The 10,528-nt window shown below is 34.3% G+C and overlaps 1 protein-coding gene across 1 annotated transcript in view; it reads right to left on the bottom strand.

Annotated features, from left to right (window-relative positions):
- Positions 1 to 966: 966 nt before the first annotated feature.
- LOC125652340 (uncharacterized) overlaps positions 967 to 10,528 on the bottom strand; it is a 33,680-nt gene continuing 24,118 nt past the window's right edge. The window contains exons 16-26 of the mRNA XM_048881481.2: positions 7,708 to 7,762; positions 7,514 to 7,601; positions 6,659 to 6,768; positions 4,059 to 4,136; positions 3,927 to 3,975; positions 3,713 to 3,777; positions 3,557 to 3,637; positions 3,373 to 3,449; positions 1,710 to 1,763; positions 1,582 to 1,631; positions 967 to 1,194 (exon numbers count right to left, since the gene is read on the bottom strand). Coding sequence (XP_048737438.2) covers positions 1,002 to 1,194; positions 1,582 to 1,631; positions 1,710 to 1,763; positions 3,373 to 3,449; positions 3,557 to 3,637; positions 3,713 to 3,777; positions 3,927 to 3,975; positions 4,059 to 4,136; positions 6,659 to 6,768; positions 7,514 to 7,601; positions 7,708 to 7,762 — 900 coding nt within the window. The 3' untranslated portion in view covers positions 967 to 1,001. The remainder of the gene's footprint in view (positions 1,195 to 1,581; positions 1,632 to 1,709; positions 1,764 to 3,372; positions 3,450 to 3,556; positions 3,638 to 3,712; positions 3,778 to 3,926; positions 3,976 to 4,058; positions 4,137 to 6,658; positions 6,769 to 7,513; positions 7,602 to 7,707; positions 7,763 to 10,528) is intronic.

Genomic DNA, 10,528 nt, shown 5'->3' with positions numbered 1-10,528 from the left:
GATTACGCTTCCTTCCTCTCTCCATTACCCGTGGGTCCATTCATTCCTACTCGCTCGTTCTCATGAATAATTAATGAGGCAATTTGATTGGGCGCTCATAGTACACCCTGAGCGAATTTGTCCCATCAACAAGACGCTTTCAGACCAATTTCGGTATACAATTGTTGTGATAGAAAAGGTAAGTTAATGCTACCTTTAAAAACAGAAGAGTTCCGTTACTATAACGATCACTTTGATTGGACGATATTTTCAAATACTGTATTTATTCATGAGAACGAGCGAGTAGGAATGAATGGACCCACGGGTGATGGAGAGAGGAACGACGCGTAATCAACTGTGGGTTTCCAACAATGATCCACATACGGTGAGGAAATATGCATATTTGCGATCAATTTTTGTGCCGCTTTCTACCAGACATCAGAAATTTAATCTAATAACCTATCTTTTTGGTATTAGGATATTTGCTTGCAACATTCTGAAATCAGGGAGTTGTTTTTGTATCAGAAATGAATCGTCTTTAGCCATGTACAAGAGTTGCACAAGTGAAGCATAATTTTCGTAATTTATTTTCTGAAGAGTTCTATTATTTTGTTAGTTCCGATTTCAGAGTATGCGAAATACGGATTTGTGTTTATTGAAGCTTTTTACAACATCTGTTTAAAATATATATAAAAACGAAAGTTCCACATATATCACTATCATTTTGAGAAGTATTAGCTACGTTAAGAGAGTGTAACCGTTTTAAGACTGTCTAACAAACACTACCAGAGCAATTTAGTGACCAAATAATGTTTTATGTGGGTGTCATTTTTTATTACTAATGCATTACTGAATATATTGGACGGATGTGCTTTGCAGCATGAACGTTGATTTTGTTTCTGACAAGCTTAAAGAGTTCAATTTCCCCTGATGTTCTATCGAACATGCAAACATGTAAAAATTAAGGATGAGACATAAATCATAAAAGATGGTTTACAGCTCATTGAGTGAATTTTATTGCTTTAAGCGTATGGATCTTCCCGTGAGAATGTGGGTAAGCCGGCTGTACTACTGGCATTGACCGGTATGGAGGTGAGGTAATCCTTCCAGTGGAATGTCTGAGCTTCCCGGAAACAATACTGAACCTTCAGATTGTCAGGGTTGTCCGTGGAGTACAGAATGTAAAAGTTACACATCTCGTCTTTGTTTGTTGAACTTGTAAAGAAAAAAAACCATACAAGATACACGTGGACAGGCAAACACACCCACTCATCGTACGAATATATATATATATATATATATATATATATATATATATATAATAATATATATATAAACAAGGAATGCAGAACATTGGACTACATGTAACTTGTGACGTTACCGATAATGATACTAGTGTAAACATGTATTTATAATTCATTACTCACTCTAAGAAATAAATTTAATCAAAATTGAATTAGATTAGATCTAACTTAATCAAATTACAATCCGCAATTATTCCAAAATAACAGCATCACAATGAACTGTACATACAATTGTTTGATTTCATCATCACTTGATTTGGACAAATTGTCCTCTTTGATCAATATCGTATTACCTTACCCGATTTTCGTTAGGAATTTTCTGTCACTACTCATTGTACAACGTGCTGCCTGAAAGGGTTTTAAGAACATGTAATAAAACAATCGCACACTACACATGCAAAGAGAGGCAAATGTCCATTCACTTACCAAAAGATCTCCCTTGTGAATTTCCATTCCCGGTGAGTATACATCATAAAACGCCTTTATAATAATAATGATAATAATAGTTAATAAATAGATAGCATGTTTACAAAACGTCTTTATAATAATAATTTTATGACTGTTGAATAAAAAGATAAATAACATTTTTACAAAACGCCATTATAATAATAATTTCATGACTGATTAAATAAATAACATGTTTACAAAACGCCTTTATGATAATGATGATAATTTTATGATTGATTGAATATAAACATGTTTACAAAACGCCTTTATAATGATAAAATATAATAATTTTACTGATTGAATAAATAGATAGATAACATGCTTACAAATATCTACCATATATACATGTATTATGTATAAAGATCAACATTTTAATATTCAAACACTATTATAATATATATTACATTTAGAAATTACATGTAGTTATAATATTTCAGACAGAATTCCTCTAGAGCTATTTTAAAAGTAACATGTTTTTAAAATTTACACATTATACAGCAGTTTCAATTTTATTCCGCATTCTGTTATACTTAAAAGAAAAGTTTTATACCATAAACAAACTTCTCTCTTCTCTCTCTCTCTTTTCTCTCTCTCTCTCCTACCTGCTATTCTTTGTTATACATGTACATGTATGTTATTGCTACAATATGTACGTTATAAATTTTGAATTTTACATCAGGATTATATTGTAAATTCTGTGTATGCTACATATACATGTACATGTAAATTCAAAATTACTCTCACTTCATTTCGGAGATCGAATTTCAAATCTGGCACTTAGTGTAGCGGCATCTAGCTATAGAGCGTGAATCTGAGATCACCTAATCTAAACTAGCGGCATCTAGCTACAGTTTAGCGACATCTATCTATAGCTTAGCGTCTTCTAGCTATAGTTTACATATGTAGCGGTATCCAGCTACAGTTTAGCGACATCTAGCTACAGTTTAACGACATCTACCTATAGTTTAGCGGCATTTAACTATAGTTTAGCGGCATCTAGCTATAATTTAGCGGCATCTAGCTATAGAGCGTGTATCTGAGGTTTCTATTTGTGTTCGTCATATTTCCCTGCATTGGCATTAGTGATTCTGAATTTAAACATTTTTAGATAAATGTACACAGCCACATGTACATCTTACAGCCTATGTCTATGTATCGGGTGAAGGACTGGAGCACATGTCCCTAGGAACCGCATTTGCAGTGGCGGATTTAGAGGGGGCGCAGCCGGCGCCCCCCCCCCCTAAAATTTTCAAATTTAAGGTAAATCATGGTATCTTGTTTAGGAAAATGTACTAAACGACAAAAGAAGCAATAATTTCTTGTACTCCCGGAGAAATAAAAGACAAGATCTTTTGATTTCTTAAATTACTTTATTGGAAGAACTTAATTTTTTCGAAAAACCCTAAAAATTTGCGTCATTTTATTAATTTCACCTTATAATAAATGATAGAAAATAGTACAAATGACTAAATAGGAGACATATTTCAAGCCTCATAAAATCTGTAAATTAACCCTGGATCCGCCCCTGATTTGAATGTACATGTAACCCTTATATACCAAATATATTATTCTGGAAGGTTACAGGCACTTGTGCGGATAGTAAATATACATAATCTATATATCTAGTATCCATAATGAGTACCTGTGGTAGCTGGGGGGACATTCGTCCGATCTCTGCCCACACTCCCTGTCGTATCCGATACGCCGACGTCACCACACCTAAGATAGAGGGGGAAATGAATAAAATTTTCACATTATTTGCCTGGTAATATTTTTGTTTCAGATTTACTTGTAGTCATGCAGTATGTTGTGTAAGAAAGTAAAACCTAGATTATGGGAGTGCGTTCGGAACCCTATAGGATTGATTGTGTAGTTGTTGTACTGGCAGAGTGATTCCAGATGAAAATCTACAATGAAAAATACAACAAACAATAGTGTTGGTGTGAAAAATAAAATATATCATTTAAAATGCAGCAACTTACTTTCTATCATTGGAGGTATGTATCCATAATTGCCTAAAACGTAGAAACCGGCTTGCTTTGGCTGTCTGTAAATATGGAAAAAAAATAACAGACAATCCGATGCTAAAGTGGCGGAGCGGACGGGGTAAAAGAGGGGGAAATAGAGGAGAGAAAATCCGCAAAAAGGAATACCCTTGTCTCGTGCCCATCCATCAGAGTTCTTGTGTGAGCTTACCGTGTGTACGTCATGTGTAACGTTACTCCAGAGTCATCGTATTTAGAATCTAAACAAAGTTGATGACATTTTACAATGTGCATAATCATATGATTGAAACAAAAGGATAGTTTATACCACTTAGGCACTGACCTTCAATAACGCCTTTATAATGGAGCTGAATAACCAGGTATTTTATTGGTGTATTGCCGCCAACACGGAATCCGACACCTGAATCAAAAATACAAGAAATCTTATTGACGCAAGCGTCAAATTCAGTCGCAACTACCTGGTTTAACTACATACAAATTGATGAGGACGAACAATGATCAGTCTTATATACCCTATAAAGAATACGACATTGGGAGTAGGACAAACACGGACCCCTGGAAATATCCGAGGTGGGACCAGGTGTCCAGGAGGGGTATTGCTAAAACGCGGAACGGAACGGAAAGCGGAACAGAATTTAAGATTTAGAGTGATAAATGTAGCTAAGATAACATCAAAACTCGGGAAAATATGCTTTTTTGATTAAAATCAAAATTTCAATAATTTGTTTACAAGCGGTAAAACAATTCTATTTTAAAATTCTGCACCATAAATTGATGAGGCTACAGCTAAACGTTTGTATAAGAGTTTACAAAGCGTTTTCAAGAATCTTTAAATTTCGTTGACATAGGTGTTGGTGTTGGCGAGCAGCATATTCTATGGGCAGAGAATGGACAGAGGGTTTACTTTTTGTACTTACAACAGGGAGTGTGGTATGTATAAAACAACGATAATTCATTATCGTATAAACATCTTGTGTTTGATTTATTATTTTTTAACTGTCAGAGATTTAGTGACCACAGCACTCCAATCCTAAATAGATGAGGTCATCTGACAGTTTATTTCTAAACTAAATACACTTGTATCTTCTTATTTAAATTAATAATGAGATGACCATTTAATTCCATGCAAACACAAATTCTCCATTAGCTTTTTAGCTATTTCATATAAATATTATTATGAAGTAAATGTGTAACAAAGCCGTCATTATAAAGGTACGATTTAATCGATTCTCTCCCTGATATTAGAGACATATTATGATTTAATCGATTCTCTCCCCGATATTAGAGACATATTATGATTTAATCGATTCTCTCCCCGATATTAGAGACATATTATACTGAGTATATCTTGGTCTATACTCATTCTTTTTCTTTCTTTTTTTGTACATGTGTAAAATTATTTTTAATCAGATTTTGATTTTACCGTATTATGCCACTGACAGGGCCATTTTTTCAATAAAGAATGTTTTATTTGGATTTTAGTCCATTCTTTGATTACTGCTAAATTACTAAATATATTGGACGGGCGAATTTTCACCAGTTACAGATAGACACTCGCTATACAACAAGGAGATCTGGGTCTGACACCGGCGCCGTGTAACGTCTAAGGCGCACCCCTTCACCAAGCGCCCGGCATTACAAGTGAGATCCATGGTTCTTTTTGGCTACCTAGTATGACCTTAAAAAAGACCCATCATTGCTAAAGCCCTGAGCACCATGCATAGATAGAAGTGCCACCACCTGAAGCTGGTGACGTCTTTTGACGAGTGAATAAATCTCGAATGGGACGTTAAACAATATAGAAACAAATATATTTTACAGCGTGAACGCTGCTTTTGTTATCAAGTTTATATCTGGATTGCCCATTCATATAGAATTTCCAATATTTCACCTTTTAGGCTTTGATGACCTTCTACGTCACAGAAGTCATTCAGCCATTCTCTGTGGTATTCCTAAGCAAAGGGCATGCGATTCCCAAATTGGGGAACCAGAATAATGGGCGAGTACACATAAACAATTTGGAGTGCGTTCGAGACCGAGTACAAATTCCTGCCGATCCCGAACGCTAGTGTGGTCGAAAAACAAGAATGCAATCGTATTAAACAGAGCGCAATGACAATGGGCACGACGGTCTCGAACGCTAACTTTGGTATTAAAATGGGGTCACGAAAGTATACATTTGTACTACAAAAACAATTTGAGGTCTTTGCGGCAAACTCGAGAAATGAAATTGTGTTCCCGCTAGCCGGGAAATGTGCGATTGCTATCATAAAAATTTCGAGAGACGAAATAGTTCAAAATAAAGAAGAAATTGTGAGAAATATAGCATTTTGTATGTGTTTTAACGACACTTGTTAATTTTTATTTAAATGATGAAAATAAAGTACATGTAAGTAAAATGAATACAATTATCATACGGAATGTAATTTCTCAATAAAGTCCAAATCGTGGGGAAATTTTGTATAGAGTTAAATATGAACGGATAAATAAATACATTTCAGCTTTTGGGCTCATAGAAAATTTATAGGTCCCTTACTTTGTAAGGAATGTTTTATTTGTACTTATTACAATTACTATGTTATATTTGTACTTTGTATAATTTTGTGCTAACAAACACGCTTCCGCCCAGTATTCTCAGTACTTTGATTGATACTGTCAAAGAAAGCCCCGTTTCATGTAAATGTCTGAATTCACACACGCAGCTTTGATTTGATATGCATTTAGAACAGATTTAACATTTTTGTCATTAATAGTTCCCCCGTTTCAAAGAATGATATCAATCATCGGATTATAATAAAAGTCTAATAATTGTATAATTCCGATATTGACTGGAAGGCTCATATTAGTCTTTGGTTGATATGGGGATGTTATGGAAAGGGTACTGTGTATCATTCTCTATTTACCACCATTTTTTAAACTTGCCTTCCGGAAGTGCTCTTGAGTCTGCGTCCATTGCCCATGCGTACACGATTTCCCGCTGACCACCTTTGCACACAGAATCGTCTGATCTATCGTCCATTTCACCACACATCCTGATGAGGTCAAATTAAATGACAAGAAAATAAATGAAGATCAAGTTTCGAGCATTTTTAGCGAAGATATTTTCCATGCAATGTGGATATGGGTTCGATTTTAAAAGGACATATAAGTCTTGTCTTACAGTATAATGGGTTAGTGGTTAGAAGTGTTTTTATAAGACTGACTCCTAAAGAGATTATTTGTAAGTATTGCTGAAGAAGAATCTTGATGTACATAGTCGTTTTATTATAAACTCCTGAGGTAGTTTTAAGTTTCACTACACATAAATACATGTGCATTGTATGATATCAGATCAATTATACCTTGACTGTGTCAAACACGTAATTCAAAACTAAGAACAAAACAACTATCAAAACACAGTCACGTGTGTCAAACATCTTAGGTAAACTCTGGTTGAATCTTTTAACACCTAGATATTACATTATGTACATCTCAATCTGATTAAAATAAGATCTCTAACCGTTACACTGGAGAAAGATTTGACTGCATTGCGCCTCGTAGGAATATAAAAACAGGTCAGCTAATAAAGGAGCACAATTCGTGCCCATTGAAATTCCAATAGACATAATATAAATCATACATATTAAGTCGTATATTTTCTCCTATAAGTCTGTCTTTTATAAAAACATGTCTGATTCCTATTCATTATTCATCTAGGTATTTTTCACTTTTCTCGGTTATACATCCTAATGCTAATATATATATATTATAAACTAATTGTTTGTTACACGAACTCACCACGAGGCCTCAGTGGAGCTAGGATGACCACATCCATACACCATCATGTGATGGGCTATTTCTTTTGAGGCATGGGGTTCATACTTCACTACAAAATATCCAGGTAATTGTAGTATAATAAAATGAATGTCATGTAAAAATGCGCTACAAAATGTAAAACTCTAGATAATCATTCGCAAGAAAGAGAAACTTACATATGTAGGCTTCCCTTTCGTCCAGTTTAACGCCATGACATATAAGATCGTCTGCCTTGGTAAGAAAAAATATTTTTTCATTCGAAAGCGTATTACTGCCTAGTTCATTCTGGCAGGTTGGGGGTTCACATTTTAGATAATATTCCATTGCATTAGATAGAATCTACATTTCCAATGTTTTTACCCTTAATATCTTTACAAATATTGTAACAATAGCCATTTCCTCATGAATACGTTGGAGTTGTGAACAATGCGTCTATGGATCTTGACAAATATACATGTCCATAGTAAGTCTATTTTAACGGATGGGAATTAAAATTAAATGAAAGTACAATGTAAATATAAATCATAAATTTCATTTTTGAAAATACATGAGGGTATGAACTGCAACACTTCACGCCAGCATAGTTTTCATGAAAGGTTAACGATAAACCATTGTGTTAAAAGCAATACTCTGACATATGTAGAAAGCATTTAAACAAAATAGCTATTTCATTTTTTTTAAATTGTAAATAATGACCATAGAAAAAATTAATAAATTAAAGCGTACTACAAGGAGAAAATAAATACTACAAACTGTGATTACTTGGAAGAGACCCATATAGTCAAATTATCTCTCTCAGTGCGAAAATAAATACTAACAGATTCCGTATACCGAAAATTAGGTTCGCAGAAAAAAAAATTAAATCGTAATTATTAAATATATCTGTAAGTACCGTAGTTTATTTAATAGAATATACAGATCACAAGGATGGATTTTGATCGAGAGAATTAAATTTAGGCTCGGAGTAAGTCACGATAGTCTTTCTAAAACCATAACATATAATCAGTGGTCGAGAATGAAGGCAAAACTTGACTTCATATGCAGTATAACAAAGTGCAACTACTGTAATGCTTGGGTTCTATTCCCGGCCTTATCAGAGATTTTGGATGAGACCATATAAACATATCTAAATTGAGAGAGAGAGAGAGAGAGAGAGAGAGAGAGAGAGAGAGAGAGAGAGAGAGTACAATCATTCAAGGACAAACAAAGAGGTCTTACAATTGTTTGAATAGTACTCTTTAACATTTTATGACTAATATTGTCAGGACGTATTGCTTTGTTAACTGGTAAAATGGAAATTATGTCGAAAATGTCTTGTTCTGCAATATGTATAATTTGCAGAACATCACTGCATAAAGAGAAAAATTCAGGTAGACTTGAGCGGCTGTCATCAGCTTTCGAAACTGAAGAAAAATATTCAGTAATTCAACCTTTTCTGCTTTATCGAAAGTAGTAACTTGAATACCATTTTCTATCTAGAGTGTTTTGCAAGGGGGGGGGGGGGTATAACTAGATTCCCAGATTTATTTGTGTTTAAAAAACATCTTTAAGTAGCTTCCAGTAAAGTTTAAAATTACTTGTACTATTATCTAAAAGTTGGGTTTCTATGTTGCTGTAGTAATTGTTTACAGCGTATTTTTGCATGTTGTTTACTTTATTTTTGCTTTTTGAGCTTTCTTTCTTAAGCGATTACGAACCAGAATTGCTTTGCGAAGTGTAGAGTCAAACCAAGGTTTACCTTTCGGTCTAATTATAACTGTTTTCTCCGGAATGCATTGTTTTACATAATCTAGAAATATCGTAGAGAAGTTGTCTGTCGCCTGGTTTACGTTTTGAACTTGGTATATTATTGAATTTGAATCAGTATTTTTGATAAGTGTATTCAACTTTTCAAAAGCAGCTTTTTTATGTATGTATATTTTGCGATGATATGCTCGATTGAAATCAATAGTGCTTTTGGTATTAATATATGTACCTTTATGATCATTTACACTATTTTCAACTTCAATACTGTGGAATCATCATTGTTCGTGGGGGGATTGATGTTCGTAGATTTCGTGGGCCACTCTTACCCACGAATTTACGTGTCCTCATTTTTTTTAAAACCAAGTAGAGTTATCTCTCCTAGTGACATCGTATAGCTTACCCACGTAATTACGTCCCCACGAACCAGCGAAAATTTTCTTACCCACGAACATTGGCCCCCACGAATCAAAATGATTCCACGGTAGTTTCTGAATCAAACGCTGTGAAATCGTCGGTGAGCAGAAATGGTTAATAAGCGTGCTCGTTTTCTGATTGACTCTTGTCGCCTGCTTTTTTGTGTTTATCATGTGATAATCCAATATAATTTCATTGATGACGTGAGAGCACAGGCACTTGTTTCTGTAAATGACTTATGACCTCTGTTATAAGTATACAAAGGTCATAAGTCATTTACAGAAACAAGTGCCCGTGCGTGAGAGCGTGGAATATTTAAGAAATCGATGTTTAGATCACCCACAATTATTATCTTGTGGAATACCTTTTCAATAGACCAAATCACATTGTTCCAGAATAATTTATCGGAATTTGGTGCACGATAGATCCAACAAATAAATATTGCAGGTAGGGTCACTTATTTCAACCCATACACATTCAGTATTGGAAGGTTCAAGGTCAGTGCGCCTTTTATCATGAAGCTCATTGGAAATGTAAATTATTACGCCACCCCCGAATGCATTTTTGTCTTTGCGGAATATATAGTATCAAATCCTTCAATATATATGTCTTCATTCAAAATACTATTATATACACTGTAGATGAGAATTTCAAATAATTCAAGGTATCTTTAATCATTTGAAGATATCATCAATTCGACAGTTCTTACGCGCAATAATTGAATTGTACATATAGCTCTCATCAATTGAATTGATGCACGCATCAAATCAATTATGCTCGCGCATCAGTTAAAATATTGCGCGCAATAATTCAGAATTGAAGATATCATTAATTATT

This window comes from Ostrea edulis, chromosome 5 (assembly GCF_947568905.1).
Source record: "Ostrea edulis chromosome 5, xbOstEdul1.1, whole genome shotgun sequence".
Taxonomy (NCBI): domain Eukaryota; kingdom Metazoa; phylum Mollusca; class Bivalvia; order Ostreida; family Ostreidae; genus Ostrea; species Ostrea edulis.
The sequence above is the reverse complement of the archived record's forward strand: the minus strand, read 5'-3'. Positions and strand labels throughout refer to the sequence as shown.